Source organism: Salvia miltiorrhiza, chromosome 8 (assembly GCF_028751815.1).
Source record: "Salvia miltiorrhiza cultivar Shanhuang (shh) chromosome 8, IMPLAD_Smil_shh, whole genome shotgun sequence".
In the NCBI taxonomy this organism is placed as follows: Eukaryota; Viridiplantae; Streptophyta; class Magnoliopsida; order Lamiales; family Lamiaceae; genus Salvia; species Salvia miltiorrhiza.
This window is the reverse complement of record NC_080394.1, coordinates 52,329,011-52,356,798: the sequence shown is the minus strand read 5'-3', so window position 1 is coordinate 52,356,798 and position 27,788 is coordinate 52,329,011. Positions and strand designations below refer to the sequence as shown.

Here is a 27,788-nt window from a genome sequence, read left to right as displayed (position 1 = left end):
GCATTTTGCGGAGATTTATTGATAAAATCTATGATTTTGGCCGGTGGGTATGCATGAAAATTAGGGCTTTTCTAGAACATGCTCACTCTGCGACTGATTCGCAGGTTTGGCGTCGTACACCGTAATCTGGTCATCGCAGCTGTTTCTTCATCCGTTAATAAAGTTATCTCCGCCAGCAGTAGTGCTGGAAAACCTAGTTCAGTAGATGAGCCTGCATTGGTTAAGCTAAAGAAGGAAAGGGACCCTGAGAAACTGTTCAATTTATTTAAGGCCAATGCCACAATTAAGCTTGTTGTTGAGAACCGATTTGTCTTTGAGGACACAGTCTCTAGGTTAGCTGGGGCGGGCCGGCTTGATTATATCGAGAATTTGCTTGAGCATCAGCAGACTCTGCCACAGGGTCGTCGGGAAGGGTTCATTATACGAATAATTATGTTGTATGGGAGGGCTAGAATGACTAAGCATGTTGTCAATACGTTTTGTGACATGCATTTGTATGGTTGTGTGAGGACTGTTAAGTTATTCAATGCTGCTTTGAAGGTATTGACTGAATCTCGGGATTTACAGGCGATTAATTGGTTTCTAAATGATGTTCCTGCTAGATTTGGAATTGTGCTAGATGCATATTCTTTTAATATTGTTATCAAGGGTTTATGTGAAATGGGTATACTGGATAAGGCGTTTCTTGTCATGGCTGGGATGGGAAAATGGGGACTAGCTCCTGATGTTTTTACATACACCTTGCTTATGGAGGCCTCTTACAAGTCGAACTGGCCAGAGATTGCGAATGGATTGTGGAGCCGGATGGTATTAAAAGGTTGTCTTCCCAATATTGCGACCTTCAATGTGAGGATTCAATACTTGGTGAATAAGGGGCGTACATGGCATGCTAATAAGTTGTTGGATTACATGCGGAGATTGAAGAAATCTCTTGAGTTTCCTGATGAGATCACATATAATTTGGTGATCAAATGTTTCTGCAAAATGGGAAATCTAAAAATGGCTATGTATGTGTATTCTGCTTTTAGGAGTGAGGGCTACAAGCCAAATCAAAAAATTTACCAAACCTTGATCCATTATTTCTGTGAAGCAAGAGAAATCGACATGGCATACAACATGTGTAAACAAAGAATGGAGAATAACTTGCATCGATGGCCTGGTCAGAGATGGAAAACTTGAGAAGATTGATAAGGCAAGGCATATCTATAGTCTTGCTTTGAAAAGGAAACCTCCTTTTAATTCGGCTCAAATTGAATTTATGAAATCCTTAGTATGAAGGAAATGAACTAATTTATTGGACGGGTCAACCGTCTCATAGGGAGGTAATTTGATTGATTGGTTGCAGAGCAAGGTCGATTGGAGCCTTGCCTTTGAGATACTACCTTTGGTGACTGCATGTAATTTCTTCAGTCCGATTCTGGTTCTGCCCGAATGAGTTATTAGTGATGTGAAAGCTCTAAGAGGACGGATTCACTAAGTCGTAAGTTTAACTCAATTACTCAATTACATTACAAAGGTATAGATTTCTTGGTGTCTGTATCTGCTTATTCGGATTCGACATCTGTTATGAATTGTGTTTTAATTTATTTGAGGTCATGTGTTATCTAGAGGTATATGCAGCAACACAGTGAGGTGGAGCTTTCCGGACTTGGCATGGGTAACTCCAATCCCTATTTGTACATTAAATGTGTTTTTCCTCGACCTTTTACCTGGTTATCGGTTCGATTCTCATTTTTTTATTTTGTATGAATAATGTTGATCGTGACTGATAAGAATGAAAGGGGTTTAGATTGTTGGGTTATGCTCTGTTTTGTCAAATGCGTTTCCAATTTTACGTGAATTGTGAAAGCATCTTGAGTTCTAGACTAGAAACTTTTTGCTGTGATGAGTTGGACGTTCTTTAAGCATATCAATTCCTTTTAGTCCTTTTGTTGTTTTCAGTTCTATGTTAGTTCTATGTTCATAAGGAAGGAATTGGTGTTAAGATGCTATGATAGATTGTTTAGTTATGTTGGTCTACACTTTATGATGGCATAAGGAGGTGCTACCTGCTTGTGTAAGGTCGATTGGAGCCTTGCCTTTGAGATAATTTGATTGATTGGTTGCAGAGCAAGGTCGATTGGAGCCTTGCCTTTGAGATACTACCTTTGGTGACTGCATGTAATTTCTTCAGTCCGATTCTGGTTCTGCCCGAATGAGTTATTAGTGATGTGAAAGCTCTAAGAGGACGCATTCACTAAGTCATAAGTTTAACTCAATTACTTTAATGGCTTTGTCACGATTATGTAGTGCAAAACCAATAGTCCAATATTGTAAATTATGTTGTCTTCAGGTTTTGAGCTGATTGCCGGATGCAGCAGGTGACTCCCCATTGATTATGTTGAAGCTCCAACAGTTGGTAAATTGAAGGGCTAGACTAATTGTTTAATTCAGTTGTTTGTTGCATGTTAGTTTAGAAGAATATGTAGGAACGAGTTAGAGTGGGTTGCCAGAGTGAGCATGAGGGAGGACAAAACAGGGTGCATTTTGTTTTGTTTTCACATCCTATTCATATACGTTAAATCTCTGAAATATAGTAACCGCACTAGTCTTACAAGCTAAGTTGTATTAGTGCCTCCGGTTGCTTTGGGGAACTCCCTTTTGCTGATGTTCCCTGTTGAATTCTAATGCACACTTGGCAAGCTTAACATGATTGAACTCATGTTTGGGTTCTTGTTTAACAAACCTCTAATTTAGCTTACTAAAGAAGCTCACTTCGTTTGTTTTGTGTTAATATTTGTGACATAGTCCGTAAATTGACCACGAGGAATAACTGTGAGGCACAAACATATTTGACAGGCTGACCTGAAATCCTTAAATGCAACTTTGGTGATACGAGAAATAAAACGGTAAATAAAAGCAGTAAACGACACCGGATTTACGTGGTTCGGTCGAGAAGACCTACGTCCACGGGGGTGTTGGGGGTTTTCCACTATAATTGAGAGAGTATTTTACACTTTACAAGTTGTAGGCTAAGAAATAATGACTATCTCCCCCTAATCTATGCATCAAGGCCCTATTTATAAGCATGAACATAAACTTAAGGCCCTTGGGCCCATTAGACCCCTAAAGCCCATTAGCCCAATGAATCAAGCCCAAGCCCCGTTATTCTAATCTACATCTTGAAATTGAGCCATCAGAGTTGGAAAGCGGAGCCGAGCTGAGCCAAGCCGAGAGTCAGGGCAATCCTGTATCAAATATCAGAAATAACCACAATAACAATAATGATAATAATAGTCATAACTAGAAATATTCCCGTTATGTTTAGCACAGCGCTGGTGCATATTTCCGTCCTCATCAGCTACTCCCCCTAGTCTGGTTGAACCGGGTATTCTTCGTGTTCAGCCAGCGAAATGTTGTTAAAGCCAGCGCTGTGCTGTTTTCCTTAATCCCTGCAAATCATGAAGACATAAGAGTTTTAATACTGTAAGAAAGCAAAGATAAGCATTTTTCCCCTTGAGTTTGGAATTGTAGTTCCAAGTTAGATTTCCTTCTTGTTTGTTGAATGTTGACAAAGATAAATGATTTCCATTTCTTTGGGCGCATAAGAAGACAAGCGCTGAGAATACCCCATATTGAATACTTTGCATAGATAAACAATATAAATGCTTTGTGTTGGATGAATCAGAAGACCGTTGCAAGAATACCCGAATAACATAGGAAGACCCATGTCGAAGTTGAGAAATATGATACTCTGATCATGTGAGAAAACCCGTCATAAATATTTGTCGAATCTGAACAATATACCCTGTTGTTGAGCGCGTAAGAAATCCAGCGCGTGAGAAGACCAATAGATAATCCGCGTGTAAGAAAACCAGCGAGCAGATGATTGAAATCCCGGCAGAGGATTGAAATCCCGGCAGAGCATTGAAATCCCGGTAGAGGATTGAAATCCCGGCAGAGCATTGAAATCCCGATAGAGGATTGAAATCCCGGCAGAGCATTGAAATCCCGGCGGGGCATTGAAATCCCGATAGAGGATTGAAATCCCGGCAGAGCATTGAAATCACGGACGGCGGCAGAGCATAGGAATCACGGACGGCGGCAGAGCATTGGGGTCACGGACGGTGGCAGAGCATTGGGGTCACGGACGGTGGTAGAGCATTTGGGTCACGGACGGTGGCAGAGCATTCCTCTACTGCTTCCCTCCTTTGTATGCATTCATTTGTTGCTTCCCTCCTTTGTGTGCATTCCTTTGTTGCTTCCCTCCTTGCCGGCTGGAACATTCTGCGCGTAGCATGGAAGATCCGGGGGGTGCAACCAACTTTCGCGGCTTACGATTGAACAGTAACCCTCTGCACGGAGCATGGAAGACGCGGGGGGTGCGACCAACTTTCGCGGCTTACGATTATTGGAACACCCTGCACGGAGCATGGAAGACCCGGGGGGTGCAACCAACTTTCGTGGCTTACGGTTAAGAGAACACCCTGCACGGAGCATGGAAGACCCGGGGGGGTGCAACCAACTTTCGTGGCTTACGGTTATTGGAACACCCTGCACGGAGTATGGAAGACCCGGGGTGCAACCAACTTTCGTGGCTTACGGTTAAGAGAACACCCTGCACGGAGCATGGAAGACCCGGGGGGTGCAACCAACTTTCGTGGCTTACGGTTATTGGAACACCCTACACGGAGCATGGAAGACCCGGGGGGTGCAACCAACTTCCGTGGCTTACGGTTAAGAGAACACCCTGCACGGAGCATGGAAGACCCGGGGGGTGCAACCAACTTTCGTGGCTTACGGTTATTGGAACAACTTGCTAAACATCGATTAGCACTCCTTTGCTCCCTCCCGAGTGAATGCTGGTGGTGGGTGTACACCCTACTCCCCCCTCTGGTGACATGTGCATGCCTCGCAAAAACATGTCAAGTGTGTGTGTTTGGTGCTCATGCTTGTTGATATGAGGTATCAGATGATATGAACCAGATGATGTGGTATTCGCCGGTAACCTCTTGAACTTCACCGGAATGAACAAATAAATACGCGCGGAAGACTTGAAACGAGAAATAAAGTAAAGATAAAGTGTGGATATCCCAAAACCCCTGACCTAATCTACGAAGTTTCCTAGAGAACGGATCTCTAGACCCCAACGATGTGATCGGTGCAGCAACTCGGGGACGCTGAATGACACGCGACGAGGGATGATGAACTCGCCGTTACGTCGATAAATTGAATTTGCTTGGGAAAAATTCAGGAAGAACTCGAAGTCCTCAAGAGAGAATAATCTCACAAATTTGATTGATAAAATATATGTTAAAAGTTATCTTTATGTTCTCACGCACAAGCCTTATATATAGGCAAATTAAACCCTAATCTAATGAAGGAAATAACGTAGAAACAAAGGAAAATTAAAAACAAGGAAACAACTAAAACTTGGAAACAAAAGGAACTTGTTCAGTAAGTCAAAATAACCCTAGCGAGAAATCCATCTGCTCTGGAAATGCGCTCTACTCTGGCGGGACGGTTCCTCTGCTCTGACAAAGCGCTCTGCTCTGGCGGGACGATTCCTCTGCTCTGGCAAATGCGCTCTGCTCTGGTGGGACAGTTCCTCTGCTCTGAAAAGTCCGCTCCTCTGCTCTGGGAATTCTCTGCTCTGGCAATTCCCCTCTGCTCTGGCAATTCCGCTCCGCTGCTCTGGGAATTCTCTGCTCTGGCAATTCCGCTCCTCTGCTCTGGAAATTCCCCTCTGCTCTGGCAATTCCGCTCCGCTCTGCTCTGTCCGCTGCTCTGCTTGATTCCGCTGCTCTGGGCTGCACTCGGAGCTCTGCTCTGGGCTGCATCATTCTCCTCTTCTTGAAGAGGATTTGTCCTCAAATCCAAATTGTCAATGCCAATGCCGGGATCAAAAAGCAGATCTTCGTTTGTTGCAAGAAACGACTGATGGACCCTAGCTATTCTCTCTTGTCCATCATTCATCTTGCCGGGATCAAAAACCAAATTGTTTGAATATAGGAGCGCATAGTCTAAAAATGAAAATATTGCTTATTAGACCATTTTCTAATTTCCTTTTTTTTACAAAAAGAAAATTAAATATTTTTTTACTTAATTCTTTCTTGCTAAAAAGAAGTAAGTGTTGAACATTCATTTTCTTCACTATAATTTGTATATGCATGCATTGAAATAGTCAGTATTTTTCAGTAATTCAAAATCGGCAATATTAATTTTTCAGCAATTCAAAATCGATTGTCTTCTATAGTCCTCATAAGTTAGTATAGGATGTGCAATACAAATTCTTTCCAATGAAATAGTATCAAGAATACAAACTTTGAAAATAAAAAATTTAAGAAATAAATATTTTATTGGAGAAGATAAAATAAAATCGAAAATTGTCTAACCCTCATACCTTAAACTTATTATTTTTGAGCAACGACAAAGTAATTAAATATTGGATTTGAGGTAAAATATTAAATAATATATCTTATATGCAATTTATTAAGATTAATTTTCAAAGTATGTATAAAATGCATTAATGTAATTTTCTAAGCTAAACAAAGTTATAGGTTAATGTGTACGTCTTGTATTTATGTTCTAAGTATTTCATAATTTCATGGTAAAAACTTTTAAAATTAGCATCAGACCTATTTATACTAACGGCAACGGGTGGTCAATTGATCGTTCAACAATAAATTTTACGTGCGAATGTGATTAGCTTTCAACATTTTAATTTCATTCTAGACATCAATCCACGTGAACTTTTTCTGATTTTCTAGATTTTTTTCATCATTTTTTTTAAAAATTTTCTAATTATTATAAAATATTTTTATATATTTAGACTTTTCTAATTATGCTAAACTTTTTTAACAAAAGTTGTTGTTGAATTACTCTATAAGCATAAGTACTTCGTTTGTTCATGAAAAGTACAACACAATTGTCTTATTCAATATCCACAAAAAGTATATCTCTGTTTTTAGGACATGGACCTCACGCTTTACCCTTATAATTCAACATAACAAACACCCTTTATATAATGAAAACATGGCTCACACTCAATTGTTAATGATAATTTAAACTTCAAAAACTTATTTCTACCATTTATTCATTAAAAATGCATCGATCAATCATTTTATTAAAACATGTATCAACTCCAAGGTTATATACTTTTTGGATTGAGGGAGTATAAACTAATTATATATTTTACACCAATCAAAACTAAACTAAAAACCACCAAAATATGTTACGATAACCCACAGAAAGCTAAAAAAATTTGAGATTGAAGATACACCAACAATGATACACAAACAATGATCACGATTCTCAAAATTCTAGACATATTATATACACGTTTAATTTATCTATTTAGGAGGTCTGTTCGAGTTTGATGCACATAGATATATAACAATTAGTCAATATTGTTACTATATAATTAGAACATAACAAATAATTAGTCAATATTGTTATATAATTAGAACATATAGATACAGGTAGGAATTGGTTCAATTGAGATTTATATATACACTAAATGTATGAATTACTTCAGTTCTTACAATAAAAATATTATTATTTGAATCCTTTCCTATATTATGTATATAGTTCATGAAAAAGTCAAATATATATTTGGCACCGGACCTCAATTATCCAAGGGACGAATCCGAACAAATTAAATTATGTGATGATTTTTCTGAGATGAGATTCAGTGTTTCACAATTTCATGTGTATCACTATGTCTCATGCTTATATCTATTATTTTAAAAATATTTTTTATAAAAATAAAATTTATTATAATACTATGAATTATATTGAAGTTTTATTTCAAAAAATTAATTTTTTTAAAAAGTATATATCATGACTTTGAATTTATCAACCTATTATTCACTAATAAAAGCGAAATTAAATGATAAAAAATAATTATATACCTTAAATTGATGGAATAAGTTGTAGTTAATAATCACCAAATTAAACTAAAGCATATAAAATTAAAATTAAAAAAATACACATAAGAAATTAAACAAAATTGAAAGTGAGACACAAAGTAGGACATAAAGTATGGTATACTGAATCTCATTCTGATGTTTCTCTACATTGATGACGAGTATAAGCCCACGTACGTAATATTTAAAAACTCACGTGATCAAATTTGATCGCGAACCACTAATTAAACATCAATGATAAAAAAACATGAACTAATACAAAAGCTTAAACATCTCATAGTTTACACGTAAAAAATAACTCGAACTCGATCGGCCTCATGCATCTCAAATTAAAGAAACACATAGTATAATTAATCATCACCCTAAACCCGATCCGGATTACGCACACTAACCAACCTCAAATCATCAACAACCGGGCCGCACAATGCACCCGAATTATCACTCTTCATGTGATAGTACGCACTCAAAAACCTAACCCTAGTGCGAGACGAGACGGCCTTATTAAACCTAAGCTTAGCACGTTTGAACCCTCCGATTCCCTTAGATTCATAAGGAACTTGCATAATCTCTCTCCCTGCACCATCATCGACCCCTCGCATGAATTCTTGGCGTCGCCTATCGAGAACAGCAGGTCGTAGGTTTTCCCCGGCGTGGTTCTGACTAGCTGCGCGATGGCGCTTTCCCTTCCGGCGACGAGCTCCACCGCCCGTTTGCCCTGGGGCACGCGGAAGTGGTCGGAATCGATGTACTTGAGGGACTCGATCATCCAGCAGGGCAGGGGGGAGTTGGCGTCTTTCAGGGTGGGAGGGATTAGGACACCCCAGCTGCTGTTGGGGAAGATGTATGGACCCTCTTCGAAGTTGCCGTTTCTCAACAAGTTGCCTTTTTGTCTAAGAGGTTTGGGCAAGGCCTTGAGTGCGATAAGTGGGCCACAAGCGGGATCCTTCTCCACACCGGGATTGTGTATCATAACCTCCATCTCATTGGACTTGGCCGCAAATCCCCAAGAATAGGAATCCCATCCGTCACAGCTATACACTGTTTGGATGGGCCAGATTCCCCAATCTTTGGTCTCACTGTCTGGTGAAACTGAGACCCTCAGCTTCTGCTCTTGTGCACATGTTCTTGATGCACTGAATGAGATGGCGTAGAACATTCCTTTGGCCACCTTCACCTTCGTCTTGATGGTGGCCGCGTTGCCCAGCCGCACGGCCGAGGCCCCCTCCGGCACCACCAGCAGCGCGTCGATTTTATGTATTCCACGTAGCCGCTGGTTTCCCAAAATGGGATGGAATGAGGGTCCGTCACTTTCGTCCCTTTCATTTGCCACGCTTTTGGCCCATACTCGAAGTTTCCGTTTGGTATTTGCCCTAAAATAAATCTTCAAAATTTCTCATCATTCTTTTTCAAAATACATTAAATATTTTTTTAATTTTTTCTTTGAAGGAATAGTTTTTAAGCGAAAAAGGAATAATTTGCGAATCTCAATCCTCCAACTTAGAAAATATTGCGAGCATGTTCTTATAGATTTGTGCATGTTCTAATGGTTTGGATCTATAAATCTCGATCTGTAATTAATGTCACGTTGTCACTGTGCCCACGTGTTATGTCGAACAATCTCTAATTTAGTAAAAGAGAAAAATTGTGATGTTGAGATGTAAGGGTAACAAAGATTACTAGTTAAAAACAATGAGGAGATTAGAGGTTGCGTGACATACATGCTTCATCTGTTTAGGAAAGGCTGTCAGACATCGTATATATATTGTAGACAATAGTACATTAACCATATAATATTATAATTATTGTCTAAATAAAAATGAAAATGTACTGACACACATTTATCAACAATTAATTTTTTAACTATCCACAACTACTAGTAATAAATACTCCATAAAAATCAAAGTATCAATGGTCTCCTTCACTTTGTGCTGGCAAAATGCTATTATGATAAATTATAGCAATGATGTTATTCGCATAAAAAAAATTGATTTTTTTAATCTAAACATATTTTGCCCAAATAATACTATTTTTAGGATAATCCTCGATAGTTGCTACTATCACCTTAATTTTTTTTTTTTTTTTTTTTTTTTTGAGGAACTTAATTAACACTAATAAAAAAGAATTTCTCGACAGGTTACTATTTTACGCGGCCTATATATCTACCGTATTAAAAATAATCAATTGCTCCATAAAGCAACTGCATGCACAATTGCATTTATTATGCATGCGATGTTAATTTAGATTTCATCACATTAAATTCATTTCCATACCAAACTATGCACATGGACTTGAACTTTTTTATTATATTGTCTCAAAGAAAACGCTATATATATGTCCTCTCCTGACCAGATGAAGAAACAAAATAATGCGCTGGTAGCAAATCTATTAGTATAAAAATAAATTACGAATTATGAACATATTATAAATTCTATATATGTAAAACATGATAGATTAAAAAAAAAAACATTAACCTTATAGGATTCAAACTAGCTCGTGATCACAAATTTATTCAATAAAGTCATATAGATCTTTATAATCTAGAAATTTAAAATAATTATATTTAAAATATATATATATATATATATATAATTATATTTTTTTCAATTTCAGAAACTATATTATCTCAATATATATCATCGTTCTTCGTACACGACCTCTTTGTTGGAATATAAGAATATATAATGGAGAATTTATTTAATTGGTAGGAGGAAATTTGGAGAAATTGGTTGTGGACGTGTGTGTGCTTAAGAATTTGAGTGGGAGGATTGGAGTTTGCTAACACAATCTTTCTTCAATTCACTTCCTTCTTTACTTCATTACTCAATTGATACAACCTCCACATATATATAGTAGTTAAGTGAGAATTCTAGTATTCTCTTGATTTCTATCTAGATTTTTATACTTATTTTACTATTACAAAATATCTTCACTTAGTCACTTTTTCTAGAATTCTCTATATTTTTCTTTCTTTCTTTTTCTTCTTAAAATATCTTGATTCTAGATATTTCTAATACAAATATCTTCACTTAAAAAAAAATCAAGTTTATTTTTATATTCCAACACTCTTTAATAAACTCCTCGCACTAGATATACTGATCTCGATTTTTCTTTATTTAATTTTTCAACAACCCAAACGAACAACAACGCAATACATTCAAGTAACTACAAATTTTTTCTCTCAAAAAAAAAGTAACTACAAATTTCTCCTCAGTTTTTTTTTTCTTTTTTCTTTTTCGGAAGCATTTATTCGACGAGATAACGAACGTAATAGAATGCACTAATCTAGTGAAAAAATTAGTACGTAAAAAGCGTGAAAAATAGTAGTAATTAAATTTGGAAAGCTTATTACCGTCATGAGTTGTTGATGATAACGCGATGCGGAAAGCTGCTGAGAGTAGCAGTAGCACTATCTTCATTTTTGTTCTCCCTCACTCACAATTATGACTATTTTTAGAGAGAGGCTTCTGTGAGATACTTCCAAGGTTATTTATAATGTTTAAAGTCCAAGGGTATTTTGGTCTTTATCACCTTGCTAGCTAGCAGGAATTTAACCAAAGCTATTTATTGTTTGCGTGTACCAATCATAGGGTAAATTGCATTACTCTTCCAATTTCGGTATTTGCCCTATAATTTGTATTTTATTGTCTTTTAATTTATAAATTATGTGAATTAATTTGTCGATTTCATGTATAAAGCACTTTAGATACATGAGTGAATTAATATATTAGAAATATTTTATGGCAATTTTTAGTTGACTGCTATTTATAGTATTTGTGATTTTGAAAGTATGCAATCCTATAATATTCAAGGAAAATAAATTTAGTTTGATTAAATGATAATAAAATTACATGTGATAATTTAAAATTAAAGGTAAAGAACGTTTTATTAAGAAAAAAAAATGTAATTACCTAAACTGTAGCCTCGCGCGAAGTGATGAAAGTACGTTGGTTGTTTAGATCCAACATTTTTTCTTTAAAAATATTATTTTAATTGTATTTAGCTATAATATTAATTAAATAATACTTATTATTCAATGAAATCATATTTATGCGCAATATGAATTTCTTTTTTCTAGGATATTAAGAACCCAAATTAATTAATTTATATATAATTTTTTTTTGTAGAGTTGAGAGTGCACAAGCAAAGTTAAAGAGATCCCTCGGTTCATCTCAGAGTGATTTTGAAAGTTCTTGGAATACAATTAACTCTATGATTGAGACGCAACACATTGAAATCAAAGCTTCATTCGAGCAAAGCCTGAATATGTGGTAGAACATAATTTCAAGCCTGCATTGTTCAGAGAGTTGCGGGGTTTTGTTTCTAGGAAGGCGTTAAATTCGATTCTTAATGAGTCAAAACGAGCGAATGATATTGGAGTTGACTCATCTTTATGTAAGTGCATTATCAAAAGTACACATGGATTGCCTTGTGCACATGAGATTGCTGAGTGCTTGAGAGATTCTCGCCCGATTTCTATTTCAAGTATTCATCCTCACTGGTTGAAATTGAATTTAGAAAAAACCCAGTGTACTAATGAATTCGAGGTGAGTATTGATGATGAAATAAATACGATATTATCGTGTTTTCATGCTTCTGATCAAACAGGAAAGTTGATGTTGAAAAGAAAGTTAAGAGAGCTTGGAAATCCGACAACAACTTTTCTTACTCCACCATTGCAAAAGGCTAAGACCAAGGGACGACAATCCTACAAAAAGTCTGACTCAACTCGTCGTGATCCTTCATACTTTGAAATTGTTGAGACATTAGCTTCCGAGCATGAAGCAATGCTTAGTGCAAAATCAGTTACCACTAAAGAGCGAGCAAAATTAACAGTGAAAAGATCTAACCGCACAATGCATTATTTGGATTCTTTTCCATTATATATACACCAACATGTTCGTAGTATAACTGATGTGGAAGCAGATGAACATTGTGGTTTTCGTGCAATTGCAGGTCTACTTGGCTTTGGGGAAGATAATTGGTCAAAAGTTCGGGGAGAATTGGTTGAAGAATTATGCAGTCATCGTTCTTATTATGTGAAGTTCTACGGGTCAGTGGAAAGTGTTGCTGAATTGTTGGATGCTTTATCTTTTTTTTCAACTCCAGCCCCATATAAAAACTGGATGAGTTTACCTGATATGGGTCACTTGGTTGCTACGAGATATAATGTGGCACTAGTTCATATTTCTAAACAACAATGTTGCACATATCTTCCTCTGCGATCTAGTCCACCGCCACAATCGCAACATAGGGTAATAGCGATTGGATTCGTAAATGGCAATCATTTTGTACAGGTATTTTAAATTTTTCTTAATTTATGATGGTCTCACATTCATTCTTTTCAATGTTGAGATATGAAATGACTTTAATTGAAGAATATATGTGAAAGTGCTTATGTTTGACATGCTTCTATAATGTTTTTCGGCATTTGTAATAGTCAAAAGTAGAAGGAAACAGGTTGTTTCCTGATTTTTTTATCTTATTTAATTGAATAGTATATAAGATGATTAAGACCCTTAGCTTGTCAGATTTTGTGTGTATTATATTGCTTTTATGATTCCATGGGAACAAAATACATGTGTTTCTGATCATATGAACATGTCTGGGATGCATTAACCACGCATTCACATATCTCATATAAAATTTTATCTAAGTGGAACACACTGCATGCTTAGAAGCTTTTATTACATTGTTTAAAATGTTGCAATAGATTTCGAGCCATACTTTCTTTTTGATTGTCGCTCACTTTGCCTCAGTGAAGCTGCCCTCTCTTTCTTGGCTAGCACAACGAGCCTAGCAGCAGGTTTCAACACTCCAGGTTCTACTGGTTCTGCTGATGATCCTCTTGATGCTTCTGTTCTAGATGGGAATGCCCCACTTTTCAACATAGCCACAAACATTTTAGCCCTTTTGAGCCTCTCGGCTTTCAGCTTCTGCACTTCTGTCAGATTTGCATTAGAAGAATCATCCCCTCCTGCAACTTCATGAGAAGCTGTTCCAGCAATTGTCTTTGGCAACATTGCAGAGATATTGCAACTTCCACTTTTATCAGACTTTTCACCGGTACTAAATGGTAGCAAGGGCTGAAGACTGCCTGAACTTGCAGGCTGCCCCTCCTCATTTCTAATAGCATTAGTATGCGAATTTGAGGCAGTGTTAGTGATGTATCGCAAACCAGAGCTCTTAATTCCTTTTGTGGCAGCCTTAAGGATAACAGCTGCTGCAGCTGCATCTACAGTAAATCCACATTCTTGGGATTTTTTCTCTGTCTCTTGTGCATCTTTCTTTGATTTGCCAATTACCATCTTTAACTTCTCTTTCCTATCAGATTCAAATGGCACATCACAAAGATCAGAAGTGGAGTGTGAATTTTCGTTTTCTTTGAGCATAGAAGCTTTTCTGCTAATCCCACGTCCACCTAGATCCTCCTGTCCGGGATAGAGACTCTTGCCATTTACTTTTGACTGCAAAACAATAAGAGACTATAATAGGAATGCCATGCCATTTTTGTAAACATGTCAACCAAAAAATAAAAATACATACAGGATCTTCAAAGTAGCACATGTGCAGGTTTGAGACATTCAGACATACATAATTTTAGGCTCTACTTGTTTATTTCAATGAACTGCATACGCTATGTCAGTGTAGGTAGTATATAATTTAGATTGAAGAAATTTAGTCAAGCGTGTTCAAGCATAAAATACGCAAGCTGACAAACTAACTGAGACTTAGCACTATATCAGTTCCATCTGGACTATTTTCGACCCTAACTTAAAAGAGGCCCTTAATTAAAAACCCTGGGTGTTTGTTTGTTGCAAGACAAAAGTTAATATGGGTTAATGACTAAACAAAAGTAAATTTCAATACTGTTTAAAGTACTAGATATTCAACCAAAAATATTTGAGGTAGACTGGTAGCTACCATAAATAAAATTTTTTTGGTAAAAAAAAATGAATTCTATAAACGTAATTAAAGAACATACAAAAGTTTTTTTTTTTTATGCCCCTATATTACACGTATTTATTTGCCACCACTTTTTTTTAATGTTTGAAGTTTTAATATTTTTTCTAAAATACGTTTTTATATGGACTTTTATGTATTTTTTAAATATTTATGAAAAACTACTTCAGGGAGAGCACGCAAAAGGAGTATGACACAAGAGCAAAGTGATAACATTTTAAATTCTGCAAACATCAGTTCATATGCTGATTGGATTAGGAGGGGATAGAGAGTGATAAGGAAGTGTTGGAATGAGTAACTCTGATCTGGCCTCGAGGGCTTTTAAGTAAGTAGGGATGATACTGATTGGATGAAAGAAGGAAAGGAAATCACTCAAGCTTACTATCTTGCTCAAGTATTGTTGCCTCAAACTGCCTCCCATTTCTCATAACCTCAGAAAACCAAAAAGAAGAAAACAAATTAAACTGCAAGATTAAAAATTATAAAGAATAATCTCAATATAACAACGATAAACTGAAGGCACGGCACTAGCTGTGTCACACATCACTCGTCATCGGAATTAGTAAACTGACACTCAAAGAAACTTCTATTTTCCTAATCTCACTTGCACCGCCCTTTGTCATGACATCAAAGGGACAGAAGGTGCCTGTGTACGGCATACATCGGTGCAAACTTGGTAAATTCGTACCTTCAAGCGCTTGCAGTGATCGCTCGGATCCTAATAATTCAATGCAATTGGCTGATCAGGTCCAAGAACCTCACCAGAAGCAAGCTGAAAGATCAGAAAAATTTATTACTCAAAAACTTGTAAATACTTCACAATGAAGCCTTCATTTCTGCATTGATTGTTCAATAGAATCCCAACTTATATATTATTGGAGTAAAAAAAATTCTTACTTTGAAGAGAAGATGATTGGATATCATCCCCGCAACACCAGAGAAAGCAATGTTAACCAACTTCTTCCGTGACTTCGTCTCCTCTTCCTACCAACGACACACACACACACAATAAAAAAACGTGCATCCGCACATTAGAACATCGGTTCTGATCCAAGTAAATGAAGCAATGTAGTAATGTCTCAAGAGTTTTACATGATGAAACATTCAATCTTCACTTATTCCCACCATTGATCTACTTCCAATATTTGTATATTACCTAAATTATCTTGGCTTTATTTGAACTAGTTCGATTACATACTCAAAACTACTAATTCTAGCTCTCAAAACCTCGTAAACAAACAATTAAGTCTAACAAAAAAAGAAACAATGGAAAAACACATGAGGATTATGTCGAGCGCAGTGTGTGCAATAAAAAACTCACAGCTTTGAGATCATAAGTGAGACAGAAAACCCCATAGCACTCAGCGTTCTTCTTCATTTCCCCTAACTTCACCGTCGCCGGCGCTTCAACTTCACTGCAGAAAGGCATCAACTTCAACTTCCACTCAATCAAGAAAACCTCAAAAACAGAATTCTGCAGGTAAAAGGGACTTACTTGGAAGTGACGGAGCACCTAATTCTCGAGTTCTGAACAGCCCAGGAGGTTTCCCAACGGTTGGTGACTTGTGGCGACAAGTATCGAAGCAAAATCAGACTCAAATTCAAGATAAAGTTGAAGTCTTGAAGCCGAATCAGACCACAATTTCGGCCACAAAACCTTCCGAACCAGCTAACACGACGGCGAATTCATCGTCGGAATCTGCCTCTGGAGCCAAGAACATCTCTGCAAATGGTTAAAAGGGAATTGCGGAAAAGGGTGTGCCCAAGAATCTCACTTCTTCTTTGATGAAGAAACAGAGCAATGGCACAAATGTTGAGAGAAAAGGGACGGATGATTTGATTAAATCTTTGATGAATTGTGATTTCTTTTATGGGGGGCTATGAACGGATAAATGGGGGAAGGGAGGCTATGAATTCTTCAATATGAAATGGGGGAACGAATAAATGGGGGAAGGGAGGCTATGAATTCTTCAATATGAAATGGGGGTTATAAAATTGAAGTGATAATTAATTTAAAGTTTAATAAAATTTGGGGGCTATAAAATATAGGGTAGAATAGTAAATTCTTAATTAATTATTATTAATATTAATAGAGGGGCTATAAGGAGTAAAATGGGGGCTATGAATAGAACCATCCTTCTTTTTTATTGTTGTTATTTGTTTGTTTGTTTGTTCTACCTTACTTGAATTAATACGACCATTTGATTATATATCATTGAAATCGTATGATAATAATCTTGGGGTATAATGTCAAGGACTTTACAGGCAGTCTCGTAATGTCTAACTCGATCGTCGTCCAAAATTCTCTATTTTGAGCCATAAATTTCTTATGCGTTCGAGGTTCTCTCTAAATAAGTGCTTTATTAGAAAGACATAATTTAGCTTCTAATAAAAATTTATATTTCTATAATATTAGTAAATTTTTGCTATATCTTCTTATTTTTTTAAAATCTTCTACCCCACATCAACTTTTTTATGAAATGAAAACTTAAATAAAAAAAACAATATATTCCATCTCTCAATAGAAAATTAACATTTAATTGACTAAAATTGGAGAGATTATTATAGATTGAATTGTACCATCAATTTAATGATTAAATTAAATTAATTAAAAAATTATTTCATATATTATGACTATAAATAATGTAGTGTTATTGATCAACAGATAATTGCAAGGATGATTCATAAAGAATGAGGTCTGTACATCAACTCGTGGAAACAGAATCACGGAGTCAAGAGTCAAACATTTTTTGTACCATTGAAATACTAATTTTCACGCATGCAAAATTCGTTTTGTCTCCACCGGATTCTGCAATATTTTAATTATTTATGTGTTTGATTCTTTTTCTTGGATAGTTTTGTTTTGATTTTGCAAGCGTGGAACAACTTTACAGCTTGCAATTACTTTGTCGATTGTATAGTGCAAGAAATCTCTTGAATATTCATAAATATAGGAAAACCACCATATATTAATATAATTGTCCTCCGCCACGTCAGCACCGCCAATCCTCCTCCGCTGTCTACGGCGGCTCCGCCCATATCCTCCTCTATATATCTACCTCGTTTGCTATGCATATGAGATCATGTGTAATATTTTTTAGGATATAATTGATTATAAATTCATATATTATAGTAAAATTTTGATTTTTACCATATACTATAAAATTAGTGCTAACATATATATATATATATATATATATATATATATATATATATATTGAGAGTTTTTGAAATTTTCCATAAATTTCATTTTTCCCCATATCAAAGCTGACGTGAAAAAAATAAAATTGATGTGACAAGCTTATCGATCAAACGACATAATTTTAATTACTACTCTTCTTAAAAAAATTAAAAAATAAAAAGAAATCCGGTCTACCGTATTATCATCGACGCCTTTAAGGTCACCGCGCAGCTTCCTGTTCTAGCCCATTTGATGCCGGGAGCCGAGGCGGACGAGTGGCGGGGCGCGCGTGTGGACTTTGCAACCCATCACTTGTACACACGGTTTTATTTCATGTATTGATGTAATCAGTGACGTAGCCAGACTTTTCAGTCAGGGGGGGCCAAATACTCTCTTGGTTCCAACTAACTTTGTAAAAAAAATTTTAACCGTCTCAATTAAGATGATCAATTTTCTTATATGGAATAAATATATATAAGCAAAAAAAAATAAAAAATTAATCACTTATTTCACTTTATTACCAAAGACACTTAAAATACTAAGTTCTTAAATTTTCTGTCGAAAATAAGTTGATCAACTTAGCTGAGACGAAGAAAGTAATAATCATAATATTATAAAAGACTCCGAATATTAGCAATTTCAATAAAATCATAATGCTACATTAGTTGCACCATAATATTACAAAAATAAAAATAAATATTCTACCATCATAAAATTTCTCTTCTATTTAATTTTCATGTTTTGAAATCGCTATATAATCGTTTCATTAGTACATATTTACAAATTCATCATTTCTGATGTAAGATATTAGACAATCATTCGATAACGTATCTCATATACGATTGAGTAGAGAAATTGGAATTATTACTAAAAATAATACTAATATTTATGTATTTATTTAATATCAAATATAAAATTACTAAAATACCCCTAATGTTTTTAAAATTTTCAGCGGGGCCCAGTGCCCCCATTGCCCCCCTCTAGCTACGTCACTGGATGTAATAACTTATATACTATAATAATTATTATCTACAAATCAATATGGGATAAACATTAATATCTCTTTAATACTTATCTCTTTTCCACAACTCCATATTTCAAGTATCAAACTTTAATTAATTACTTCTTACTTACCGGAAATCGGTTTTGAGTAGATAAATATACTACGATCATTTATTTGAAACGTGGATCGATACTGTGCCATTTACTTCTGTTAAATTAAATGTTCTCGATACTTGAAAATTAATTAAATATTGGTCAACTTAAAACCAATTTCCTACCGTTATTCTTTGAGACTGAAGCAGAAGCATCTAACTAATTATTAAGCATGTAAACTCACTTTTTCCCTTCTAGTTTAAAGATCACATTTTTAAGCATGATTAAAAAAATTAATTAATATAGTGTATGTTTTGGACGTGATATGGTTGGAGAATTGTAATTCGTGTGCTTTTTCTGAGGCTGTTCGATTACTCAACTAACAATGGTCGAACATGTTAAATATTTGTCATTAATGTTCAACATGCTCGATTCGCATTGATCAAGTATATCAAACAAAATTTGGGATTTGAGTAACATATATATAATATTGAGATGAAGTTTCAAATCTAAGTAAGGACAACTTAGTATTTTTTCAAGCTCAAAATGAGTAATTTTTATAGTTCCTTTTTATAGTGAGTTTTTTTTAAAGTTTTATCTTTGGAAGTGGATAAAAGCTATCATTAACCGTTTACTCTAAAGGTGTGTTCTCTTTGTTTGATAAGTTATCATAAAAAAATGAGGGATAACTAAAATTTATATTTTTAAATGCCTTATTTTTTTTTCCTCTCATTTTCTACAATAGTGAATTCCACCATTTCTTATTAATTCTTTTCACTCTAAGAAGAGATAAATTATTCCTCTATTTTTAGTGTGATAATATTATCCCTACTTGAAGTAAAATGAGGAATGAAAAATTGTTAAATTCTATTTTGTAAAAAATTAGAAAAAAGAATGAGATTCAAAAGGAGAATTTATAATTATCCCCTCTTTTATCATAATAAATTTATCACACAAAGAGAACACACCCTAATACAGAGCTAATAGTTAAAATACGACCGTAACTTTCAATGTTTTCAAAAATAGGACTATATATTACGAAATTTGAAAATGAGGACTATATGTTTCAGAATTTGAAAATGAGGACTATAATTTCTATTTTTTACATTTACACTCCTATAAATGAGGATATATAGTAGTGTAAATGAGGACATATAGTAGTGTAAATATAAAAATTGGAAGTTATAGTCCTCATTTTTAAATTCTGTAACATATAGTCCTCATTTTTAAATTTCATAACATATAATCCTATTTTTGTAGAACACTGAAAGTTACAGTCCTATTTTAATAATTAGCTCCCTTAATACAACGTTCGTGCTCAAGCTCAAAGCCTAATCTAAATTAATGTGATAAAATCAAAGTAAGATTAAACCTTTTTATTTGGATTTGAGTTTAACACTATTCAATTTAGTTTGATTACCCTCAGCCATAGTCTTTCTGGAGTCTACGCAGAATACGAAAGCAAATTCCATTAGTTTATCTTTTTTTTTATTATTATTATCAATTCACTGCAGGATACTTCTTTCTATTCAAATAATGTCTTCCTCAAAAAATTATTTTTGCCAAAAATTACCCTTAATAAATTATTAATTTGTGATTAATGAAAATTAAAAATTGTGGGTTTTAAGGTGAGTTATTAGAGGTAATAATGGAATCAGGACTGGAAAAAAAGAGCCTAAAAAGATATTCATTTTAAATAGGAGCGAGTATATATGAAAGGGTTGAAATTTAAACTACCCACCCTTATAATAAATATACTCAATCTACCCAAAACTAAAGTGATATTGATAGGTTTGCATTATTTTCTGTAAAAGTTATTGCACTTTCTTACACAAGTACAATTGTGTAAGAAAAGTGTAAGATTGCTAGTTGAAAATTGTACAAAATATAAGAAATATGTATTTATTGCTAACTCACGTCACTTTGTAACCCTAATATACTGTAAGTTTGAAAAATTGAAAAAATTAGGGCACGTTTGTGTTAAAAAAATACTAATACGAAGACGAAAAAAATACAAACTTATGCATATTATAAAAAAAAAAAAAAATCGAAGCTAATGACTTAACTAGCCGCCAATAACTCATAGCCACCGACACTAGCCACGAGGATAATTTTCCGGCGGCTAAGGGTTATCGGCGGCTAGTGATATATTTACATCTAGAAAAATAATCTACATCTAATATATCACGGCGGATAGTGACGACAGCTAAGGGTTATCGACGACTAGTTAAGCCATTAACTTCGGAATTATTTTTATTTCATAATATATATAAGTTTGTATTTTTTTCGCCTTCGTATTAATATTTTTATAACACAAACGTGCCTTAATTTTTCATATTTTCAAATTTATAGTATAGTACTATAGTAGGGTTACAAAGTGACGCGAGTTAATAATAAATGCCTCTTTCTCAGATTTTATATAATTTTTAACTAATAATTTTACATTTTTCTTACATAAGTACAATTGTGTAAGAGCTTTTACAAAAAACAATGCAAACTCATCAATATCGTTTTACTTTAGGATAAATTGAATATATTTATTAATAAATGGATAATTTTAATAGATAAATTATGAATGCGCGTGCTTTCGCCCGTTAACACTATACGAAATCTCTTGAGGTATGATATTAGTTTGGAACCTTAGTGTACAAATTGTGATATTTTATCGAAGAGTACTGCTAAATACACATAATATGTGCGCACATAATGTCCTTGAAAATTTATTTCCTAATTTGAATTTTTATTATTACTAAATTACCCTTAATTAATATTGGAAATTTTTTCCCTTTATTTATTGCAACAATTTTGGAAACAAAATATTGATACGGCCACTAATCAAGATCCTATACATAACAATTGGCACTTCATTTTAGAAAAAGATATAAACACGATTTTGTTAGTTTTTTTATTTAAAATACAATTATTTTGATTTATCATGATCATAGAGTGAAAATTTAAAATGCCCACTTCCTTATCTTTTTTTGTAAAAATGCCCTCTCTTATTATACAAAGAATTTCATGCCCTATTCTTTAAGTACCCCTTGATTTGATGGGTTTGCTTGGTTTTTTGTGAAAGTCTTACACATTTGACCGATTTGACAGTCATCGGTCATAAAAGTCAACGATTTGACAGCTATCGGTCAAGAGTATATGTGTCCAGCCGGTGGCTAGATCATGTGTCCAGCCGGGCGGACACATGTTTTCACCGGCCGGACACTTGATTTTATCGATCGGACACATGTCTGACCGATAAAATCATGTGTCCGACCGGCTAGATCATGTGTCCGACCGGTGAAAACATGTGTCCGGCCGGTGAAAACATGTGTCCGCCCGGCCGGACACATGATCTAGCCACCGGCCGGACACATATACTCTTGACCGATAGCTGTCAAATCGTTGACTTTTATGACCGATGGCTGTCAAATCGGTCAAATGTGTAAGACTTTCACAAAAAACCAAGCAAACCCATCAACATCAAAGGGTAAATTAGGCACTTCACATATGTAGGGCATAAAATGTTTTATATGATAAGAGATGGCATTTTTCAAAAAACACATAAGGGATAGGGCATTTTTGCCCATTAACACTTTATAGAATGACAAAAATATTCAACTATGTGCGCACATATTATGTGCGTTCAGCATTTCCCTATTCTTTATTTGGTTTTAAGCTTTTAAATTTTGTCTCCATTTAATGCATAAAAACACTGTGCACAAGATTTAGCGGTAAAAAGGGAATTTCGTGTCACGAAAGAGATCAACCACGTTGACTGATGCTGAGTGCTAGAGAGCATAGTCAATTCCATTGCCAGCCGAATGCGGCGCTACAGGAAAGCCAATAGTATTTGGCCACATCAGCAGGGAAAAAAACTTATCGTGTAACCGCGTGCATCAGATCAATAAGACCTCAGTTATGTAAAAACTGAACCCAAAACCCCTAACCTAAAATTCTCATGGACTCAAAACCCTCTCCACTCACCCAAACTAACATATACATACAAATATATGTATATAACCCATCTCTTCCTCTATCTTGATTATCTTATTTATCCGTTCCAATCTCTAAACAAAGCATATCGATTCAATATTCGCATTGTTTTAGCTATTATATCACTTGCCCAGATTCTAATCTGCAATTTGGGGAAACCTCATTTGGATTTTGGGGCTTATTATATTACGTTTTTTGGTTGGATTTTATTTCTGGGATTTTGTGCTGCATTTGATTGATTTCATTTGTTTCTCGAGATGGGATTTGATTAATTTGATCCACGATCAAAAAATTTTGGTTTTGTTGTGGGTGTTTGAGATAGGTGAATGCATTTTGCGGCGATTTATTGATAAAATCTGTGATTTTGGCCGGTGGGTATGCATGAAAATTAGGGCTTTTCTAGAACATGCTCACTCTGCGACTGATTCGCAGGTTTGGCGCCGTACACAGAGGTGAGCAAAATACCCGAAATCCGAATATCCGATCCGATCCAATCCGAAATTTAAACTTTGGTTCGGATTAATCGGATCTTTGGATTGGATCGGATCAAATTTTAAGAAAAATTCGGATATTTGGATCGGATCAGTACTTTTCAATTCCGAACTAATCCGAAATCCGAATTGTATTTAATATATATCAAACAGCTATATATATAATTTTGAATTATTGAATATGTTAAAAAGTAAAACCTAAAACCTAATTCCCTAAACTAAATCAGCGCCGCACAGCCACAGCTCCACCACCGCGCCTTGTCTGACTCCCATCCCTCTCCAGTCTCCACCGCGCGGTCCGCGCCGTCCCATCCCGCCGGCCGCCGGCCGCCACCCCACCTACTCTGCGCCTGCAATCGCCCACCACGCCACCTCCGCGCTTGCAATCCCCCAGAGCAGCTCGAAGCTCGAGCGCAGAGCGCCGCAGATCTGCGCCTCTCTTCCCGACGGCCGACGCCCTCCACCTCTGACCTCAGAGTTTCAGACGCCCTCCCCAGAGCACCTCATCGGCGCGTCATTCCTTCAGGCTGCAGTAGGTTCGATTTTAGTTTTTAGTGAACCTCAAGAATGTTGAAAATTGATGCTTAATTATGATTTATGAGTTATGATTGTGTTCGAATTTTGTTGATGTGTTCGAATTTTTCAGCCTTATGAATTGGTGCAGGTGTTTCAATTTTGTTCGAATGAATTGGTGCAGCCTTATGAATTGTGTTCGAATTTGAGGATTGGGTAGGTGCATCAGCCTCAATTGGATTTTCGGATTTTGCTTATATTTCGGATTTTTTCGGTTTGGATCGGATTTTATCCGAAAACTTCGGATTTTCGGATTCGGATCAACGGATTATATGGTTCGGATTGGATTTTATTTTCTTCAAACTTCGGATTTTCGGATCGGATCGGATCAAGCAAAAATCCGATCCGTAATCCGAATGCTCACCCACCGTAATCTGGCCACCGCAGCTGTTTCTTCATCCGTTAATAAAGTTATCTCCGCCAGCAGTAGTGCTGGAAAACCTAGTTCAGTAGATGAGCCTGCATTGGTTAAGCTAAAGAATGAAAGGGACCCTGAGAAACTGTTCAATTTATTTAAGGCCAATGCCACAAATAAGCTTGTTGTTGAGAACCGATTTGTCTTTGAGGACACAGTCTCTAGGTTAGCTGGGGCGGGCCAGCTTGATTATATCGAGAATTTGCTTGAGCATCAGAAGACTCTGCCACAGGGTCGTCGGGAAGGGTTCATTATACGAATAATTATGTTGTATGGGAGGGCTAGAATGACTAAGCATGCTGTCAATACGTTTTGTGACATGCATTTGTATGGTTGTGTGAGGACTGTTAAGTCATTCAATGCTGCTTTGAAGGTATTGACTGAATCTCGGGATTTACAGGCGATTAATTGGTTTCTAAATGATGTTCCTGCTAGATTTGGAATTGTGCTAGATGCATATTCTTTTAATATTGTTATCAAGGGTTTATGTGAAATGGGTATACTGGATAAGGCGTTTCTTGTCATGGCTGGGATGGGAAAATGGGGACTAGCTCCTGATGTTTTTACATACACCTTGCTTATAGAGGCCTCTTACAAGTCGAACTGGCCAGAGATTGCGAATGGATTGTGGAGCCGGATGGTATTAAAAGGTTGTCTTCCCAATATTGCGACCTTCAATGTGAGGATTCAATACTTGGTAAATAAGGGGCGTACATGGGATGCTAATAAGTTGTTGGATTACATGCGGAGATTGAAGAAATCTCCTGAGTTTCCTGATGAGATCACATATAATTTGGTGATCAAAGGTTTCTGCAAAATGGGAAATCTAAAAATGGCTATGTATGTGTATTCTGCTTTTAGGAGTGAGGGCTACAAGCCAAATCAAAAAATTTACCAAACCTTGATCCATTATTTCTGTGAAGCAAGAGAAATCGACATGGCATACAACATGTGTAAACAAAGTATGGAGAATAACTGGTATCCTAGTGTGGACACCATCAACAAGCTGATCGATGGCCTGGTCAGAGATGGAAAACTTGAGAAGATTGATAAGGCAAGGCATATCTATAGTCTTGCTTTGAAAAGGAAACCTCCTTTTAATTCGGCTCAAATTGAATTCATGAAATCCTTAGTATGAAGGAAATGAACTAATTTATTGGACGGGTCAACCGTCTCATAGGGAGGTAATTTGATTGATTGGTTGCAGAGCAAGGTCGATTGGAGCTTTGCCTTTGAGATACTACCTTTGGTGACTGCATGTAATTTCTTCAGCCGATTCTGGTTCTGCCCGAATGAGTTATTAGTGATGTGAAAGCTCTAAGAGGACGGATTCACTAAGTCGTAAGTTTAACTCAATTACTCAATTACATTACAAAGGTATAGATTTCTTGGTGTCTGTATCTGCTTATTCGGATTCGACATCTGTTATGAATTGTGTTTTAATTTATTTGAGGTCATGTGTTATCTAGAGGTATATGTAGCAACACAGTGAGGTGGAGCTTTCCGGACTTGGCATGGGTAACTCCAATCCCTATTTGTACATTAAATGTGTTTTTCCTCGACCTTTTACCTGGTTATCGGTTTCGATTCTCATTTTTTTATTTTGTATGAATAATGTTGATCGTGACTGATAAGAATGAAAGGGGTTTAGATTGTTGGGTTATGCTCTGTTTTGTCAAACGCGTTTCCAATTTTACGTGAATTGTGAAAGCATCTTGAGTTCTAGACTAGAAACTTTTTGCTGTGATGAGTTGGACGTTCTTTAAGCATATCAATTCCTTTTAGTCCTTTTGTTGTTTTCAGTTCTATGTTAGTTCTATGTTCATAAGGAAGGAATTGGTGTCAAGATGCTATGATAGATTGTTTAGTTATGTTGGTCTATACTTTATGATGGCATAAGGAGGTGCTACCTGCTTGTGTAAAAGTGTTGTGTAGAATGTGTAGCTTTGTAAGAGTAGCTCACTTGCCCAATGGTCAGTGACATTTTCCGGTTGCTCCTGTGTTAGAAATGCAATGTGCCTGTTTACTAGTTCCGTACCGTAACCCTGTCAAGAGCTATTAGTGGTTGAATTACTGTGTTCTTCTGATGTGCCTTAAACTACACTGCTCCGACTGCTCCGTATGTTTCTAAGATTGTGGTGCGGTTCTCTCGGGACCAGTTAGTCATGTGAAAATGTCTAATTGGTATTTGTGCTGGCAGCCTACTACTCATTCTCTTTCTGCGAGTTGCTGAGGATGTTTTTCTGTGCCATGAAATACAACATATTCCACCATAATGTACTCTAGAGTAATTTATTGCAAATAGATAAGCACTCGTTACTGGAGCCATTACGTGGCAGGGAGGAGCAAAAGTTATTTTCTGCTTCCTGTACATATCTGATCTACATGATTTTGATGTAGATTATTTTGTAGAATGTGAATTCTGAACTTCTACTTTGTTTTTTATTTGCTGAGTGGATCCCATCCCATATTGTATGATTTTTAATTTTTTCTTTTTCTCTTTGTCCTGGTTTTGTACTGATTTTGTGTTTGTTCTTATGCTATTATAGCAATCTCAACAGTTGTCTCAGTTGCTGAAATTCTGAAGAACAATGGATTTGCTGTTGAGAAGAGTGAGTTATTCTTTACAGCCCCATATTCTTTATTATTGTTTTGTAACCAACACATGCAACTTTGGAAACAAAATGCCATACTGATTTGAAAAGGTTTGATTGAGTAATCAGCTATAGCAGTAATTTTGGTGGTTGTTGGGATAAAATGGTGTTACAAAATGAAGGAAATTGCGTAATCTTATAAATCAAAGCCTTCAATTTGATTGCTGTTTTCTAATCAAGTGTATAAACGTTACAAATACATCATATATGTTACATAGATTAAATTAAATGTATCTACTTTTACACATGTAGAAATCATGACATCGACTGTGGAGATAAAGGATGATTCTCGGGGAAGGCCCGTTCAAAAAGCCAAGGTAAGTTGATTCCTGTTCAGACCGGTTTTGTGTATAAGGATTAGTGTTGATGTTTTTATCCTGATATATGTTTCTTCCCATATGTGATAAGAATACCATGAGTTGATGCTAAGGTACTTTTTCTTTAACATCTTATGGTACCCTTTTTTTTCCCCATATAGATTGAAGTAGTACTTGGGAAAACAGCAAATTTTGATGAGTTAATGGC

The 27,788-nt window shown here is 35.8% G+C and overlaps 1 protein-coding gene and 3 pseudogenes across 5 annotated transcripts; 2 read left to right on the top strand and 2 right to left on the bottom strand.

The window, feature by feature from the left end:
- Positions 1 to 3: 3 nt before the first annotated feature.
- Positions 4 to 27,221, top strand: LOC130999006 (pentatricopeptide repeat-containing protein At1g80150, mitochondrial-like; annotated as a pseudogene).
- On the bottom strand, positions 8,010 to 9,662 carry LOC130999007 (protein DUF642 L-GALACTONO-1,4-LACTONE-RESPONSIVE GENE 2-like; annotated as a pseudogene).
- On the bottom strand, positions 15,183 to 17,068 carry LOC130998654 (uncharacterized; annotated as a pseudogene).
- Positions 23,801 to 27,221, top strand: LOC130999004 (pentatricopeptide repeat-containing protein At1g80150, mitochondrial-like). 5 transcript variants are annotated; one of them, XM_057924470.1, is made up of 4 exons: positions 23,801 to 24,157; positions 24,319 to 25,986; positions 26,079 to 26,127; positions 27,159 to 27,221. In XM_057924470.1, the coding sequence occupies exon 2, from the start codon at positions 24,467 to 24,469 to the stop codon at positions 25,745 to 25,747; it is 1,281 nt and encodes a 426-aa protein (XP_057780453.1). In that variant the 5' UTR covers positions 23,801 to 24,157; positions 24,319 to 24,466; the 3' UTR covers positions 25,748 to 25,986; positions 26,079 to 26,127; positions 27,159 to 27,221. The 5 variants fall into 5 exon arrangements, with proteins under 5 accessions (XP_057780453.1, XP_057780452.1, XP_057780450.1 ...); XM_057924469.1 differs by having other exon boundaries at positions 24,268 to 25,986; XM_057924467.1 differs by lacking the exon at positions 23,801 to 24,157 and having other exon boundaries at positions 24,244 to 25,950.
- Positions 27,222 to 27,788: the final 567 nt, after the last annotated feature.

Coding starts and splice junctions, on each gene's coding strand:
- LOC130999004 (XM_057924470.1), top strand. CDS start 24,467: ATGGTTCGGATTGGATTTTATTTTCTTCAAACTTCGGATTTTCGGATC.